Below are 19,663 nucleotides of genomic sequence, written 5' to 3' on the forward strand. Positions count from 1 at the left end.
GCCAGGGGCCAGTAGATAAAATTACGACATTAATGATACTTGATAACTTCTCTCTTTCAATTGCTTTATTTTCGCAAAATGTATCAAAGTACAATGTGCATGCACACAATATGTAAATAAATAAATGTGTTACATTTTCTTGCATAAACACAAAGAGCTGTTTCCATAACTGCACAAATTATTGCACATAACATGAGTAGCTGTTATAATAACATAATAACATAACATGAGTAGCTCTTTGCCTGCCTGCCTGTCTGTCTTCCTGTCTATAAGTAGCTGTCTGACTGCCTGCCTGTCCAATTCTCCATGAGTAGCTGTCTGTCTGCCTGTCTATGAGTAGCTGTCTGCCTGCCTGCCAGCCAGCAAGTTGGTTAACAGAAAATAAATTGTTATGGCTGAGTAAAATAAAATACAATAACACAATTTGCCTGAAAATAGATAGATAGCTATGACCTTTTTCATGAAAAAAATGAGTAGTGATATGGCTGACTGAGTAAAATAAAACAATCTACCTGAAAATAGATAGCTATAAGTGAAGAGCAATTTCCGCAATTTCCGCAATTACCATTTCCGCAATTTCCGCAATTTCCATTTCCGCAATTTCCTCAATTTCCATTTTCGCAATTTCCGCAATTTCCACAATTTCCATTTCCACCATTTCCGCAATTTCCGCAATTACCATTTCCGCAATTTCCGCAATTTCCGCAGACCTACAAGCTCATAGCGCGGCACCGAGTGCCGCGCTACGAGCTTGTAGGTCTGCTATTTAGTGAAAAATCGTGAAAATGTGTCTCGAATCTTTGAATAATCTTTCAGATCGAACGTTTTTAACTAAAATCTTTGCTTCTGGGGCACTGACATAGAAACATGACAGCACACCGTAGCACAGTAGCCGTTAATAGAATGTTTGGGAACGGATTAATCACATTAGAAATATCAGCAGTTGTGCTGATTAGTGATTAGACAGTTTTGTTATAGGAATGGAACAAAAAGGGCAGGTATGTGCTCCTGTATTTTAACATATATTACGGTGGTACTTGGAGAGAAAAGTATTGTCTGAGGTGGTCTAAATGGGTAATACCGGACAGAACGATCATGTACAGTATAATGTACAATATTGTTACAGTAAGAAGAACACTCCAACAAACAACAATGACTGACATATCATCTGGTAAAAGCTATACTGAAAACTTTAATGATGTTATGTTTTATCAATTATCGTAGTTACGAGTCTCCCTTTATGACCATTGAAAGTGAATTAAGTTTGTCAGTGGGTTTTTATAAATGTTGAACAAATTAAAAGTATTACAAAAAAAAGTCCTGTTTTGGACATGCAAGATTTCCACCCCGACAGTGACGATATAACAAATGATGCTCACTCATGTGGCTAAAATATAATAGTGTTGTTTGTGTCGACTAAAACTAAGACGAAAAATGTTTTCGTCAAGTACGTACCTTTTTTCACTGGCGAAAACTAAATGAAAACTAAGCGAGTCCCAGTGTGCGACGCGTTGTGCGCGACGCGTTGTGAGCTTGTAGATCGGCTATCTTCCGCAAGTGTAGAGTCAGCCCCTTACGACGGCATCAAGGCCCGCCAGAATACATTTCAGTCGACTAAATCAACTGTAGATTTAGTCGACTAAAATCCTATGACATTTAGTCGACTTAACACAACAACAAAAAACTAAAATGTGACCAAAACTAAACGAAAAACTATTCAAGAGACTACTACGACAAAAATCAAAATTTGCTGGCCCAAAACAACACCGGTATGTTTATTCATCGATGTAAGGGAATCGTTTGTTTGCTCCGTATCCTTGGTGACCAGACGTTGCGTCCTTGTCGTCTGATTGTACTTCCTGGTCTGGTTGAGCTGGAGGTGGGTCCTTGCTGGCCTTGCTGCTGCCTGTCAACGACACTGCCGTTTTGATTGGCAGATTTAAATCATCACAGTCACGTCGAATCAAACTGATTCAGTCTGATTATCATCACATTCATTCCATTTTAGTTCCGGGTTGGAACTAAAACCCGGGAACCTTTTCCGGGTTTGCAAGGTTGCCAGGAAAACAGTCAGTCACTCATATATGATACTAGTGCGTCTGTTTCTGGCGAAAATGTAACTAATTCAGTAGCAGTAACAATAGCGTTTTCTCTGCAGTCAGTTGATTCTGCACATCCATATGAGTGAAGCGGTGTTTATTTGGGTGCAGTAATGACTAGTCTAAACTAAGTATGCACCCCGTTCTTTTTTAACAAACACAGTTCTCCCCTCCTAGTCCTATGGGGATTACAATGCAAATAAAAAGTACATGAACCCTCTACCGATATTGACGTCAGACTTCGTTGCTCTATACTGGGCCCACTCCGTGTATAGCTATACCTCCTCTGATAAACCTGGAAAGTAACCCTCGTTCCAAAGCAAAATAAGTGGCCAGAGAACACAAACAAGTGAGCAAGTTGACGATAAAGAAGGTTTCCGCGGAACGTGGAACTCACGTGGCGGTCTGGGAGCCTCTCTGTCACACTTGAGCGTGCTCAGAGCGAAGCACTCTGCAACCCAGGACAGCACCTCTCCGCAGTACTTGATCTAAGGAGGAGGAAACCCCGGAGCCCATTAATGACATGTCGAAGGTATTATGTAATTGTCATTTTGATTATACAGTATTTCACTGACTTTCCCCAGGTGTAATAATATAAAATTGCTGCCAAGTATTTCCAGGCTATTTTATTTACTCTACAGCCTCTCTCTCTCCGTCTGACTGACTATTATGATGACTTTTATTAGACCTATATTTTGATATATATATACCGTATATTTGGATAGCCTACACATTTCCCTCTTCTTATTACTTTGCTTTTATGACGATAAGTGGAGGGGGATTGCTGCCAAACTACGTTTCATTGTGTTATACTAAGCGATAACTATAAAGCATCTGAAATGCTTTGTATAAGGCCGGCCCTCGAGTGGTTGGAAGACACTATACAAACACAGGCATTTATCTACATGATTATGTGACGATCACAACCAGGCTTATCAGTATAACGTGGGACCACCTTATTTTACGACTTTTCGGGAGGTATCAGGAGTTTAATATTAAAGGAGCATTCGGTGATTTGGAGAGAAGAAAAAAAAACAACGCACTACCGTGGGGAGACACGCGACAGGCCGCCACAACAGCACGCACACCAAGCCCCCCCCCCGCTCGATCGTGATTGGTGGAAGACCCCTCGCAATCCTGATTGGATGAAGGCTGGGCCACCTAGCCGGAAACTAAAAACGCCCAGGGGTTAACTGGGGACAGGGAGGAACTCCTTATATGGTCAGCACACTCTATAGTAGGGAGGATTATCACAGCAGAACAAAAAAAATAAGTGATATTTGAATTAAGTTAAATCACTGAATATTCCTTTAAACATAGATGGGGGGGGGGGGGGGGGGGGGGAAGAGAGTGTAAAAGGAGGGACAATCAGAGGGAGAGGAAGAAAAAGAGGGAGAGAGAGAGAACTTGCTCCTCGGAGGTAGGAAATATGTGGGCCGGAATTCGCCAATCAGGATGGAACAAGAATAGGACAGATCCATCTTGATCACATGACTATGGAGATAAGGTGTACTGATTTGCATGCATGATGATTGGACAAAATCCTTTAGGATCGCACTGTCTGCCAGTCCTACTGCAAAATGCCCATATATGGAGATCATCGTATCTGTCACTTACGTACCTGAGCCTCCATGGACAGGAGACGTTTCTCTTGGTCCTTGACACCACTGACGATCCTCAACAGGCTCTGGACCCTGTGTAGTCATCAACACACTGCAGTTAAATCAGCTCTCTTTTGGTGTTTTAAGCATTATATGTTATACTTTAGCTATTGAAAAATAGCAGATCTACAAGCCCATAGCCCGGCACAGAGTGCAGCGCTACGAGCTTGTAGGTCTGCTGTTCTTGCACCTTCACGTGCAAGGCACTGCTTAGCCACTCCACCCTCACTGACTACTCTATAGGGCCCTTTCTGAAACCATAGTCCCTTGACTTGAAGTGCTCTCGGGAGGTTCCCTCGTCAGGAAGTGCCCCTCCAGCTGAATCAAGTTCCCTTGATTAGGGTGCTGGGTATAAAAAACTGTTTGGAAATACACTTGCCCTCCTTGTGCATAAACAGGAAACAGACACCATTTGTTGCCATGGTTACCATCATGCAATTGTGTTACCTTTTATTTTGTTTGTAGGCCTACAGTTATATTGCATTGCATCGTGTATGTTTGTGTGACATGTGGATTTCATTCATATGGAAAAAGGAAATACAGCGTGACTGTCAAAAATGACATGTCATATACATCCATGGTGTTTATAAATCATTGTGTTAAAAGTTGTTTTGTTTGTGTGGTTTCATTTATAGTTTTTCACGGTGGGGTAAATAAAGAGCCCTTGTGAACATCAGTTGGAGCGTTGTCTATTCTGCATCAGATGAAGATTTTTTTATTTATCATTTATTTGTGGTGGTACTTCCATTTGTAGGTTGCGGTTTCCATGCGGACAGAGAGCAGGGCTGCACAAGGCAATCGAGTCTAGATCGGCACAGACTCGCTCTTGAGGGCTTTATAAGCCACTTCCACTCAAGGCTGCTTGGTTTCGGACGACACTTAATATGGCGCAGCCTCGCGTGAACGCGCATATCGAGGGCAAGTGTGTAGGGCGAGTGGCGAGGAGCTGGTTTCAGAAAGGGGGCATGGCTCTACTCGGCACACCTGCTCTCCTGCACCAATCCTCTGCACCTGTCTTCCATCCTGCAATCAAGCACCGCCTCTACAAAAGCCCAGTATGCCCTTCATTCCACGCCAGAGCTTCACATGTCTAGTCTACATGTATGGTAAAGTACAGCTCAAGCCTTCCAGTATTGTTAAACTGAGTTAGAGCTAGTTACAGTTTTAGCGTTACGTAGCTATTTCCCATGCTGTTCAACTTTGCAGCTCCTGCCTTTGTTGTTTTTTCCCGTGGTGGTTTGTTTCTATGAAGACTGACGCCTTGACATGGAAATGTTTGAGAATGACTGACACAGAAACATAGTGTTTTTTCTGAAGACTGAAAACTGTTATGCTATATACGTACTTTACATAGCAACAAGAACCCCAGAAAGGTTAAAACACCAAAAGGGGTTCCCGTCCTGAATCGGTTACGGTAAAAAAACATGCAGTATAATACTGGTCTCTATACTGCCACCAACCAGCTGATGGAGGGGAAAGGAACTGGTTGGTATAACGTGTTCCTTCCACACACTACACTACGTCCTACTGTGGAAACGCCCCCCCCCCCCTGTCAGGTGATAAGAATTAGTCTGCTTCTTATCACACAAAAGAAAACAACACATTGCAGTGAAAACAACACTCTGGACCCTGTAGTCATCAACACACTGCAGTTAAACGTGCTCTAGATCAGTGTTGATTTCGTCGACTAAGACGAAACATGTTCGCCGACTACCTTTTTTCACTGACAAACTAAATGGAAACTAAATGAAAACTAAGCTGTGATGACTAAAACTAAGTCTAACTAGAACTGCACTCTGCTTTTCCGCCCCAGCAAATGACGTAATGACTAATTGTGCCTGATACGGCAGTGGTGCCAGATTACATACATGTATACATAGGAGCATTACCTTTAATCCTCCCGACACTAAAACATATCGTCATTACGTCACCATCGAAAACCAATTACACTCTGGCATTGGGTCCTTTAATCCACATCTTTATTACGTAATCATTGAGAGCTAGTTATACATGTAATTTGTAAGTTGATTAGCGGTATACTGTAGTTGTAGTTACTTTGCGCCGTATGCACCGTCCAAGCTTTTTCGACGCGTATGCACCGTCCCAGCAAATGACGTAATGACTAATTGTGCCTGATACGGCAGTGGTGCCAGATTACATACATGTATACATAGGAGCATTACCTTTAATTACTTTGCGCCATATGCACCGTCCCAGCATTTTCAATGCGTATGCACTATGCACCGTCCCGGCAATTTTGATGCGTATGCTCTACTCTAGCGAGGCCTTTAACCTAGAACTGGAGAGTCTGGATTGGTCCGATGTGCTCAGTAGCTGACTAGTCGAAGAAGCATGGCTTGGCTTTAAAACCAAATTTACATCAGTACTAAACATCATGGCTCCTCTGCGAACCGTCAGGGTCAAAACCCGCTCGGAGCCATGGATGAATTCGGACATACTGACTGCAATGAAAACCAGAGACAACAAATGCTCTGAACTTCTTAAATGCAAGTCCAAGCTAGCCAAGCGCTTCGACTGTGATCTCCAAACCAAACTGTGCATCCTAAAAACCCAATGTAACAAGCTAAGAAACGGTGTAATTGCCATGACCAAATCAGCCTATCAGTCTATTTGTATGTCTCTATATGTTTTGATGAATTGAACAATGTGGACCCTGTTGTAAACAAGTGTAATGCTTAATTGGGTCGTCCACTCACAGTTAACAGTCTCTGTATTGAGTTTGTGCTTGAAATGTACTGTAATTCTACAAACTGTTAATAAATATTTCAATCAATCAATCAATCAATGCACTGTCCCAGCAATTTTTCATTTTACACTTGGTTACATGCTGAAAATAGCCGATCCACAAGCTCACAGCGCGTCGTGCTGCGACGCGTTGTGAGCTTGTAGATCGGCTATTTACAGCAAGTGTAAAATCAGCCATTATGACGGCATCAAGACCCGACAAAATACATTTCAGTCGACTAAATCACCTATAGATTTAGTCGACTAAAATCTCATGACATTTGGTCGTGACATAAACTAACACCAACACATTCCAGGTGACTAAAATGTGACTATAAAAAAATAGAAATGTGCTGCCAAAAACAACACTGCCTCTACATGCCTCTTTTAATGGTAAAGTATATGTGCTCTATACATTTCCGCTGACATAGTGACGCTGGTGTTTACTTGGACGAGGTGCTCTTGAGGCGCTCCTCGCTGCTCTCCCAGCGCTGGCGCTCCAGTTTGGCCAGATAGTTCTCCTTCTGGACGGTCTCCCAGGTCATCAACCGCTGGTCCAGCCCTGCTGGGAGGTCCCTCTCTGCACACACACACACACACACACACACACACACACACACAATGAATCAACAGACCGTTAATATGAGGTGACTTTAATCAGTGTTTATAGTCGCAGCAGGGGAAGTGCTCTCTGACACAGACGATAACGTGTGATGTAATAATGTAAAACCTTGTCTGTTCCTATAGTCGCTACAGTGAATAGGGAAGCCTCATATGCGGTTCTCTCTACAAGACATTCTTTTATGGATTGTTTGTTTTGTTACTCGCCCTAGAGAGCCCTGACGCAGGCTTATGTAAAGGCTAAAATCATTTTAGCCGTTGACACATTATGGTGTCAAGGCATTTTTAATTAGGCTTAAAATCACTTATATAAATATATATTTTTAAATCTCTATGGGACACATTAATGGGCTTTCTATCTGTGGCACCACAAAATGGCCGCCACTGCTATGCCCTATAATAGCCATAACAATAACAACAACAACAACCGTGAACCTGCTTGGGCTAATGGCTATAGAATAACTGTTTAGGCATAGGAGGCCTTAAGTATGTTTCACCAGTTTCCATTGAAACGGGCCTACACCCTCAGGGGGGGCCTCCACCCTCAGGGGGGCCTCAACAAAATAATGATGTCATAGGTATATGGGGGCCTCATATTTGGTCTTGAAACGGGCCTCCAGATTCCTAAGGCTGCCCCTGAGAACACACAAACACACCAAGTTGGCCATAGGGGGCGCTAGCTCCCCTCAAAGAGCCAGAATGCAAAATGCTTGTCATTCAGCCTCACTTTGAGTTGCTCAGTGGACTGTCTCTCACACAGCGATATGGAGAAAATATCACACCCACGTGACTTGAGCGGCACTGTTATCACCATACATCACATTCCGTGCTCAGCCAGTCAGCTTGAGCACATTCTACGCACACACACACACACACACACACACACACACACACACACACACACACAGCCTCAAAATACAACACAGCTCAGTGTTGGGGAACCCTGTAGCTGTAGCGTGTGGAAGACCCATATATCCATAGATCCATAGACCCCAAGGTAGCCGCAATGAAGTAATAAATATAGCAATAGAGTTCAAAGGGTGCAGATGAAGAACAGCTGCACTAATTGGCATCGTTAAGGCGTGCATGGCAACAGTTTGTGTCTCGTGTTATTTCACACCAGATGATATAAGATGATGCACCGTGTTGAAAATGACTGTACGAGAGAGAGACAGACAGACAGACAGACATACAGACAGACAGGGTGATGTTGTATTGGACCGTTTCCAAAGCAGGAGGACCAAAGCGAGCCTGTCATGCTTCTGTAGCAGTGAGGAACAAACTGTATTCCTTTGGAGGTTATGGAAGGACCTGCAACAAGGGACAGATGGATGTCCATGTCTTCAACACAGTGTCTTTATGCTGGAAGCAGTTACCTCCAGTGGAACCAGGAAGAGGAGACGGTCACCTTGAGGTTCCATCCAAGCGCTCCAGCCACACAGCTGTGTTGGTGGAAGATACAGTCTACATCTGGGGAGGGCAGCCTTACTTCAATGTGCTTTATGCATTTGATGTTGACTCCCACAGATGGTTCCAACCCAGGGTTTCTGGGACTGTTCCAGAGGAGAGGTGCTGCCACTCAGCCTGTGTGTTGGAGAAGGTCATGTTTATCCATGGAGGATACACCAAGCTGACTATGTGGACTAATGAGATGTACATGTTGGACACCAGCACAATGGTCTGGTCTGTAATTAACACCAGAGGAACTCCACCTCCTGCTTCAGGATATCACTCTGCTACCATCATTGGTACCAAGATGTTTGTATTCGGGGGCTGGAGGGGGTACCAGGGGGTCTACAACAGCATCAGAGTGTTTGACACAGAGACAAACGCCTGGCTGGACACACCTTCTGCACAACTTCTACCAGAAGGACGCTGTTGTCAGTCAGCATTTATCTACAATGGAGAGCTGTACATATTTGGTGGCTGGAACAATAACCAGACCTTCAATGATGTGTGGAAATTCAGTCCAGAGACCTTCTCCTGGAAGAAGGTTGAGCCCAAGGGGAAAGGACCATGTCCAATTCATGCTATGTGCTGTTGCATTGTGGGAGATCGTATCATCCTCTTTGGAGGATACAAAGGAGATCACACTATCTCTGATGAGCTGTTCATCTTAGACTTCAGTCCTTGTCTTAAGACGTTATGTAAGCTAGAAGTTATTAAGTACGCTCTGGACCAATCAGAACTCCCACACGACATCAGGTGGGAACTTGCATGTGGCAACCAACGACAACAACCGAGACCACATTCCAGACGAAGGAACAGCAGAAAGATCAAGAAATGATGGATCAACATCTCATCCCACCTGATGGTGAGCCACTCTCAGCATCTCTTACTGAGATTCAAACCTCAGGAGACTCCTTCTCTCCAGACAGGCTCTCTAACCATTCAGCTAGGCATCAAACAGTGACAATTGTTCCGTCCAACACAATGCGGTGGAAACACAAACCTGTGTCTGTATGTTCCAAACTGAACATGGTGGAACTCTCTTTATTGTATATTTATTTCTATGATATTTTTTTATTTAAAGGACCAAGCAGTCCTGAAAGGACTTGGTCTGTGTATCGGTACCCAGGTGTTCCTGCTTGGGCTAATAGCTAGCATAACTGTGTTTTAATTGGTAGCCAGGTGTTCCTGCTTGGGCTCATAGCTAGCATAACTGTTTTAATTGGTACCCAGGTGTTCCTGCTTGGGCTAATAGCTAGCATAACTGTGTTTTAATTGGTACCCAGGTGTTCCTGCTTGGGCTCGGGGCGTCGGAGCAGGCTGAAGAGGATCTGGGACAGGTGGCTGATGATGATGAAGGGCGGAGCCAGGGCGGGACGGCTGTGGTACTCCACGATCAGGTTGTACCTCTGGAACTTCCAGAAGATGTCCGCGTTCTCCTGCACCACCTGGAAGGTGTAGCTGCCAACGAGCAGGAGGAGCAGAGGACACCAGTTAGATGCCCAATGGAAGGTGTTGATTTCGTCGACTAAAAATGTCCGTCGACTACCTTTTTTCCACTGACAAAAACTAAATGGTAACTAAATGAAAACTAAGCTGTGATGACTAAAACTAAGACTAAATATATTGACAATTTCGTCAACAAATAAAAACTAGACTAAAATGTTAGGAAGGGAGTGGACTAGTGGACAAGTGATCCAGTGGACTAGTGGACAAGTGATCCAGTATAAGTCATTTTACACTTGTTTGCATGAAAAATAGCAGATCCGCAGTCTCAGTTTTAGTCTCCATAGCTCCGTTTTCATTTACTTGAAAAAAGGGTAGTCGACGAACATTTTTCGTCTCCGTTTTGGCCGACAAAATCGACACTGCATGAAGGCGAGAGTCACAGCCCTGTACCTGAACATGGCGATGAGCAGGTTGGTTGACCAGCAGGAAGACGACCGTATACCTGAACATGGTGATGAGCAGGTTGAGCAGCAGCACGTTGGTGACCAGCAAGAACTTAGGAAGATGACCATACCTGGACATGGTGATGAGCAGGTTGAGCAGCAGCACGTTGGTGACCAGCAGGAACTTAGGAAGATGACCCATACCTGAACATGGTGATGAGCAGGTTGGTGACCAGCAGGAAGATGACCCATACCTGAACATGGCGATGAGCAGGTTGGTTGACCAGCAGGAAGACGACCGTATACCTGAACATGGCGATGAGCAGGTTGAGCAGCAGCACGTTGGTGACCAGCAGGAACTTAGGAAGATGACCATACCTGAACATGGTGATGAGCAGGTTGGTTGACCAGCAGGAAGACGACCGTATACCTGAACATGGCGATGAGCAGGTTGAGCAGCAGCACGTTGGTGACCAGCAGGAACTTAGGAAGATGACCATACCTGAACATGGCGATGAGCAGGTTGGTTGACCAGCAGGAAGACGACCGTATACCTGAACATGGCGATGAGCAGGTTGGTTGACCAGCAGGAAGACGACCGTATACCTGAACATGGCGATGAGCAGGTTGAGCAGCAGCACGTTGGTGACCAGCAGGAAGATGACCAGCAGCAGGATGACCAGCCAGTTGGCGTAGATGTTGGGACACGGCGGGAGGAGGCCCGCCATGATCTCCGACGAGTCCTCCGTGCAGTTCATGTCCGGGAAGCGAGCCGCTGTGTGTCGACAGACACGCCACACCGTTGGAAAAACGGTGTTGTTGAGTTTGTCTTTTTAGTTAGTCGTGGTCTTTTTTTAATCAAACTTATAAAGGTATATTCAGTGATTTCACTCAAAAAACCTTAGGTTTCGTTTTTGGCTGGGACCCAAAGCCTTTCGTCCAATCAGGATAGAGAGTCAAAAAGGAAACCTACGGTTTTTTGGGAGGAACTCCTTATATGGTCAGCACACTCTATAGATAGTAGAGAGGATTATCACAACAAAACAAAAAAATAAGTGATATTTGAATTAAGTGAAATCACTGAATATACCTTTAATTTGAGGGTTTTTTTGTCATAGTTTGGTCATTTGACGTCGTGGAGGCTTTTCATATCCGTTTACCGTTATCAACCCATAATCACCACTATGTTTATATTATGGATGTCCCGCTGAGACATTTCGGCTGATATCGATATACCGATATAATTCATTGCTGTTATGGCCGATAACCGATATTAGACCGATGTCGATATGATCTCATTCTGTATTGAAAGAAATATTGCAAGTCAGATTTATACTTTTTATTATGTAATATTGTGAGCTTGTAGATCTGTACAAGCTGTTAACTTTGGGCTTGTTTATCTGTAAAGACAGGCCGATTAATCGGACCGATTAATTAATCGGTCTGATTGATTAATCAAACCGATGCCGATTCATCTAAAAACAACTCAAATCGGTCAGATATACCGATGTGTTTTCCGATTAATCTCCCAGCTCGTTCTTATCAAGGCCATGCAGTGGAGCCAGTATGGACATTTCCTACATTTTGACGTTGTTGTGGTTGTCAGCCATTGTCCGACAACGTGCGACGCGCGTCGTTCGACTACTAACTCTATTACTAATAACCCTAACCCTAACTCTAAGCTCAGTTTTAACCGGCAACACATGACTAAACATAAAGTGAAGTTGTTGTAGAGAACATTTTCACCGTGTTTTCGCTTCGGCGCCAGTCATTTCACTTCCGTGTTGCCTAGTCACCTACTCGCGGTAAGCAGTATGTAGGAAATGTCCATACTGACTAAGAACATACTGCTGATTATTGGGTTGATGATAACATTCAAAGCGGGTGGTTGTGATTGGCCGTGCGTAATTAATCCACATCCTGCCAGCAATTAAAGAGGGAGTTCCACAATGTTTGTATTCTTCCAGTTTTTCATGTGTCTATGAGGTGACAGTACTTCATTAGACACCCTTGAGTTGTTTGTATGTGCAATGGTGTATTAACTTTGTATTTAGGGTTACTTCCTGGAGGCTGAACCCTTTACAGTCAAACGGGCCAATGAAATAAACAGTAATATAGTGACATCACACTATCAGCCCCACCCCTAACCCCTCCCCCTTTATCATACAACTACAGCTGTGGGTGCGGCTTCAGTTCAGGTGGATCACCAATTCACCACCCATCACCACCCACCAGGCAAACCAGGCACACTTAATGAACTGGTGGGCGTGCCCACATAAAAACAACATTAACAAATACTGTACACTTTTTGGAAAAACAACAATAAGGTCACATTCATACTTCGGTAGACTCATGCGTATGGGCGTAGATTTTGGGATTCTTGCATATTTAACAGCGCTGAGCACACCGATATAACAGACAGCAGCGCAAAATGTTTACAAGTTTATCGAGATGAAAGTCCCTGCTCCCCACTAGTCCCCACACAGTGACAGCACTCCATGTTTACGGCACGCACAGACAGACAGAATATTCTGTAGGCTATAATACACTGCAGTGTTTTTATGTGTTTTCTTAAGCAATTGATTAATGTACTCGTCCTCATTTCGATCAGGGCTTCAGTCTCCTCATTCGACCACGTCTAGTATCCACGGTAACGGAACATCTTTGCACTGCGTAAAATATGCCTTCTCCGTCTCCAACTGTGTTCAGCTCCGCGCCCGCCACATTGTTTGCTTCATTTCCTTTATTTACTGCGGATTGCATTCACACCTGCACCGAATCGTAATCAAGTGCGATTGGAAGCGAAGCGAAACCCCCGTTTTTGCTCGGAGTAAAATGCGGTTCTTTGATACGCATTGGGATTCGAATGAGCCTTCACACCTGCCAAACGAAGTGCACTTTCTGAAAATGCGCAGCGGGATTCGTTTTAATCGCAGCAAAGCTCTCTGGTGAGAATGCGACCTTAGACCTGATGATCATGTTTTAGGGTGGGGAAAAAAAGATCACGACGCGTGGAAGTGCTTCTTCCGACACTATACTATACTCACCGTCGATCTCTTCCAGGGGGATCTGTCCAAAGATGTGCAGGTAGGGCCGGTACAGAGCCCTGCGGAACACCCAGTCGATGCGCGGGTCGTTGGGGTGGAGCAGAGCCTGCGTGGCCACGCCGTACGCAACAAGCCACACCCCCAGGAAGAACAGGAAGAAGAACACGTCCTTCATCTGGCCAATGAGACGACACAACGCATTCACCGTTTACAATCCACGTGGCAGCTGTTGTCTTTGGCAAATGGTTTTCATTTTAGTTTTTAGTCACATTTTAGTCACCTGGAATGTGTTAGTGTCAGTCTACAGTTGTAGTCGACTAAATATCATACGATTTGTCGACTAAATCTACGGTTGATTTAGTTTCTATTTAGTTTTCGACGGACATTTTTCGTCTTGGTTTTAGTCGGCGAAAACAACACTACCATGTAAGGTTTACCAAATTAAAATTAAAAAGATGGTGATGCACGTCTAAGATAATAGTATGACACACTGGCCAAAGGATGGTAGTGCTCATTGTAACAATGGAATGCGGAAGTGCTCATTCTATCTCAATGGAATAGTTCCAGCCATAGGAGCAATGTTTGGAACTATCGCCCATAGGCACCCGCTTTGCAGCGAGATCAAAGCGTGTCACCACTCTCTTACTACATCACTCTGCCCCCAGTAAGGCTATCCAACGTTGAAGATGCCACTACCTACTGGCGAAATGTGGAATTGCAGCACTTTAATGGAAGTGGACGGACGTTCATGACGTCACGTGCGTAAGCCCGGACCTCAAAATTGAGGGCCGGGGCTAGGCTAGGCTAAACTTCCGCTCGCTCGAACCATTGAGTTAAAATTATACTTCCCGGAAGTCTTCCGGGTGCTTCAAAACGCAACTGAGCAACTTCCACTGAAATGAATAGCGAGACTCTAGTCTCGCGTTACCAGACTGTTGACTCTCACAATATATATTATTTCAGAGCGAACGTTTTTATCTCAAATCTTTGCTTCTGGGAGGGGGTCTACATATTTTACATATTTTAAGATGGGGGTCGGCGGCCAAATACACATATTTCCGGGGCTCCTTGACATGAAATGTTTGAGAACCACTGACACAGAAACATTTTTAGAAAACTGTCAGGATTTGGAAGGCATTTGTAGAATCGTCCTCAGGTCTAAATGTGGTTATAAGTTCTTATTAAATTGCATCACTTAACACTTACAGCGCTAGCATGTATTGAAAAAATTAGGATCTAATTCACGCCAGCATTTTTCCCATTTTGGCTCGTATTTAGAAAAGCCACATTTCCAGTCTACCAGAAGTAGTATTATCCTAATAAGCTCAACGGAGCCTGGACAGGCCTTGTTTACTAATATGAATCCAAACCGCGATGCTGGAGAGCCTCCACATCACCGGCTCTGTGCCGTCAAATAAACTTTATTTTGACCAGAAATGCCATCTGGGACAAGGAATAGTGTCAGGAATGCATTACGGGTGGACCCAAAAGCAGGCAACAGGATGCAAAGCAGACTATCTTCAAAGTGTTTATTTCACTAAACCAAGATAGGGCAAAACAAAGGCACCGCAACATGTACACTCACTTGACAGAGGTCTATGGACCAACAAGGACACGCTGCAAACAAAGGGCTTAAATAGACAGGGGTAACAGGACACAGGTGAACTCAAAATACAATCAAACACAGGATAGGCTAGGGGACTAAAAGGACACAGGTGGAAACACTGACAAATAACAAGGTAGGATAGACAAGGTAACTAACAGTAACTAGGAGGACAGGAAACACTAGGAACAATACTACAAAATAAAATACACAAAACTAAGGCAACAACAGAGTAACAGAAAACCAAAACCAACGAGAAACAGTCAGGAATACATGAGCAAATACATATAAATGACAGAAATCCAAACTCTAAATAAGGACAGTCAAAGTTCACGGTAAGTAAGTAAGTAAAGTTCACGGTCTGAGGAGCGGACCGTGACAATAGGAGATACAGGCGATTGAAAGAAAACAGATAGAATGGATTATTATGGCGACGACGAGTAGTACATTGTAAATTGTTTATACGTCACCATTCTCTCCACGATGATGATCTTTGGACCCAGCTGCTTGTGGATGGCAAAGATGTGGATGAGCCTGAGGGTGAACACCATGGAGTCTATGGCCAGAACGGTCCTCCCTGCCTCGTACGTGCTCTGAGCCATCCTGCCGAGGGGAAAGACGACAACACCACAGTAAACATTAGCTCTGGTCCATAGCCTTCTACTGCTTCGATTCTGCCCTGCAGTATAAGGCTATGTGACTTTCAGTTTTAAATCTGAAATCAAAATCAGACCAGCCTCTCCTCTTTTGTGGAAATCTCACGAACGTTTGGCCAAACAAAGACGGGTTGTGTCATTAGAAAGCCTACTTTCGAGGGGGCACGGTGGCACAGTTGGTAGTGCTGTCGCCTCACAGCTAGAAGGTCCTGGGTTCGATTCCCGCTGGGGACGCTGTGGGCACCGGTGGCGTGTTCCCTCCTCCGCATCATCAGTGCCCATACCCGAGGCGGGGGTTGGCGATAGGGCCTTTCTGTGTGGAGTTTGCATGTTCTCCCCGTGTCCCCTAGGGTAGATACCCTCACAAAAACATGCCGTAATCCTGGTCTCTAAAACTACCTCCCCCTGGCCAGCCGGGGCGCCTGATGGAGGGGAAAGGAACTGGTCGGAATAACGTGTCCCTTCCACGCGCTACGTCCGGCCGGGGAAATTCCCCTCCGTCAGGTGAAAAGAAGCAGCTTGGACTCCTCATGCATAAAAGGAGGCATGAGTCAGTCCGCTGCCCCCCCAGGTTGGCAGAGGAAGTGTAGCGCCCAGGATTACATTAGATAATTGGCACTGGGTGAAAAGAAAATTGGGTTACAAAATCGTGGGATAAAAATTTAGACAAAAAAAAAAAGAAAGCCTACTTTCCTTAGTGGATGCACTTTAAGCCCCCCACCGGAGGAAAAATATTCTTTATGAGGCAGTTCTCTGGGCAATATCGGTACAATTGTAAATTGTAATTGTAGGGCGCAGCGGAGTAACTAAAAGTATTTTTTTCCCGGTGGAAACAAAATCCATTTTTGGCCAAAAAGTACCGTTTATATGTGTGGTGGGGGGCTCAGAGTGCGTCCACTAAGGAAAGTAGGCTTTCTATTGACACAACCCGTCTTTGTATTGGTGAGTATAGGTCAAACGTTCGTGTAGATCTGCCATTTAGATTCTTAGATTCTGCCAATGCTTTTCCACTGGAACAGAACAAAAAGAAAAATGCTCCGTTCCCAATCCGTGACTATACATCAAATCCACCGTCACCCGTGATTATATCAAAAACCTGAAGTTTGGTATGACAGGGCAAGGGCATACCCTGAAAGTGGTCTGTGAGTGGCCTATTGTTTAGTGGCCTAGCCCTAGAGAGTGGTTTGATTTCTGAAGAAGAGTAGACTATTTTTCTATTCTGGATATAATCTTGTGCATCTCTATACTTCTTCACACATTCATCCACCAGGCTGCAGCATACGGCCTCAAAGCTAAATGATACGTAGTTCAGTCAGATATATTCGAGGGGTTTCATGCCGTGCTCAAGGGCATATACTCAAGGGGTTAATATATGCTGCATTACTATGTGGGTGTATTCAGTGTGTGCAAGACCCACATGTCATTCGCTGATGTGGCAGTCAGCTGACCAATTGGGCGGGCTACTTAAAAGGTATATTCAGTGATTTCACTTCATTCAAATATCACTACTTTTTTGTGATAATTGTTGTTGTTACAAGTAAGACGCGCAAACGCGGGAAGCGAACGCAGAGCGGGTTTTTTTAAGATTTCTTTTTTAAGTTACGTTTCTTTTAAGTTATTATTTTAGTGTGTGTATGTGACTATATGACTGTGTTTTTTTAAAGGTTTAAAAAAAAAATGTAATGTTTTTTTTTAAGTTAGGTTTGTGTGTGTGTGTGTGTGTGTGTGTGTGTGTGTGTGTGTGTGTGTGTGTGTGTGTGTGTTTTGTGTGGTACATACAGCTGCACCCTCTGGTGGCGGGCGGGTGGTGTTACAGCTTGACAGACAGACAGACACACAGACAGACAGTCATGTTCTGCTAGGTCTCATAGTTAGTGCTCATTGCGTTCGCAATAATCCTCCCTACTATAGAGTGTGCTGACCATATAAGGAGTTCCTCCCTGTCCCCAGTTAACCCCCTGGGGGTCCAAAAAAAACCCGTAGGTTTCGTTTTTGGCTAGGTGGCCCAGTCTTCATCCAATCAGGATAGAGAGGGGCTTTCCGCCAATCACGATCGAGTGAGGGCGGGCCTTGGTGTGTGTGCTGTTGGCCTCTTGCGTGTTCTCCCCACTGCAGTGTGCATGTGCTGCACATATGGTTACCGGGGCGGACCGGGTAGTTTTCCAAATCACCCAAATTCACTGAATGCTCCTTTAAGCTCACTAGACTGCATGCTCCGGTGGCGCTGCTCAGTGGCAACCCGGGCTCTAGTGCTGCTGCTGCATTGAGCGCTTTTTAATTGTTTTTACTGTTTTTATCGTTGTATGTCCTTGCACTTTTGTACAAGCAGAAAGAGAAACAGTGCTTTTCTCTCCGGGAAGCAACGAAAGCTGACACTGTCTCTCTCTCAGTAAAATTGTTGTGAGGAGAGGAGAGTTAGCTCTTGAGTTAGCCTTGAGGCTAGGCTAACCCTAGTAAGCAACAGACTGCCTGCCTGGGAACTACTATTCTGGAGCCATGGCAGCACTGTGGACGCTGCTTGTGTTGTTCTTGGTCTTTGGGGAACTCCTGTACACTAGTGGGTTAGAAACACTTCCCACAAACACGGCAGTGCTCCGTGCCTACACGAGAGAGGCCCTGCTCGCCCTTCGGTTGAAAGGGAATACACCGCCAACGAACCTCCCTGAGGCCGTCATCAGCAGCCCCGCCGGGGGAGCCAGACGGAGGAAGAGGGGTAGGAAAGGTGGCGTCAGGCAACGCGTCCGCAGAAGAGGGAACAAACCTCCGCTGCCTTCAATCATCTTGAGCAACGTGCGGTCACTTCGAAACAAAATGGATGAGCTCCGCGTACACACTAGATTTAGCCACGAGTACCGGGAGGCTAATATCTTGGTGTTTACCGAAACGTGGCTACGGGAGGATATACCGAACTCCATGCTGGAGCTGGAGGGTTTCTCATCAACACGGGCGGATCGGGAGGCTACGTCGGGGAAGTCCAAAGGAGGAGGACTCAGTGTGTATGTGAGTAACAGTTGGTGTAGCCAATACACGATCAGAGAAAAATACTGTGACCCGGACGTTGAACTGCTTTGCCTCTCCATGAGACCGTTCTACCTTCCGAGGGAATTTGGCAATATTATCATTTGTGTAGCTTATGTACCGCCTAGTGCAAATGCAGCTAGAGCCGCAAACAGACTAGCAGACTGTGTACACTCACAAATGCAACGTACGCCTGGAGCCCCTATCTTCGTTCTGGGGGACCTTAACCACTGTAGACTGGAGCCAGTTTTACCTGGGTTCCACCAGTATGTCAAATGTGGTACAAGGAACAAAAATGTGCTAGACAAATGTTATGGCAACATAAAAAATGCGTACAGAGCCAAGGTTCTCCCTCCTCTTGCCAACTCGGATCACTCGACTGTCCAGCTCATGCCCACTTACAAATCTGTCTTAAAGTCCAGTAAACCTGTCCAAAAAACAGTGATACAGTGGTCAGAGGACAGTGTGGAGGCTCTTAAGGGCTGCTTCCTATGTACAGACTGGAGCATATTTCATGACCTTGAATTGAACGAGGCTACAGAGACCGTAACGGATTACATTAACTTCTGTGGACAATGTCGTCCCAAAAAAGTCCATTCGCCACTTCCCTAACAACAAGCCCTACATCACCAAGGAGGTAAAAGCCTGTATTAACAGCAAGAAAGTGGCTTTTAAAAAAGGGGACAGGGGGGGCATGGCTGTGGCCCAAAGGGAGCTCAATCGGATGTTGTCCCTGGCCAAAAGGAACCACCGAGCTGCACTTGAGGAAAGTGTCGGCACCATGAACACTAAGGGTCTATGGGATCATATGAAAAAAATAACGAACATGAACACTAACCGAAATCCCATTGCTACACTGGATGAACAAGCAA

General features: G+C 44.8%; 1 protein-coding gene across 2 annotated transcripts in view; it reads right to left on the minus strand.

Moving 5' to 3' along the window:
* Positions 1-992: 992 nt before the first annotated feature.
* The window catches only part of trpm5 (transient receptor potential cation channel, subfamily M, member 5), a 60,503-nt gene continuing 41,832 nt past the window's right edge, over positions 993-19,663 (minus strand). For both annotated transcript variants that reach the window (XM_080764447.1, XM_080764448.1), the window contains exons 19-26: positions 15,588-15,720; positions 13,515-13,689; positions 11,074-11,242; positions 9,858-10,036; positions 6,953-7,085; positions 3,721-3,793; positions 2,497-2,587; positions 993-1,918 (exon numbers count right to left, since the gene is read on the minus strand). In XM_080764447.1, coding sequence (XP_080620573.1) covers positions 1,776-1,918; positions 2,497-2,587; positions 3,721-3,793; positions 6,953-7,085; positions 9,858-10,036; positions 11,074-11,242; positions 13,515-13,689; positions 15,588-15,720 — 1,096 coding nt within the window. In that variant the 3' untranslated portion in view covers positions 993-1,775. The remainder of the gene's footprint in view (positions 1,919-2,496; positions 2,588-3,720; positions 3,794-6,952; positions 7,086-9,857; positions 10,037-11,073; positions 11,243-13,514; positions 13,690-15,587; positions 15,721-19,663) is intronic.

This window comes from Protomyctophum bolini (genome assembly GCF_963924005.1).
Source record: "Protomyctophum bolini genome assembly, chromosome: 1".
In the NCBI taxonomy this organism is placed as follows: domain Eukaryota; kingdom Metazoa; phylum Chordata; class Actinopteri; order Myctophiformes; family Myctophidae; genus Protomyctophum; species Protomyctophum bolini.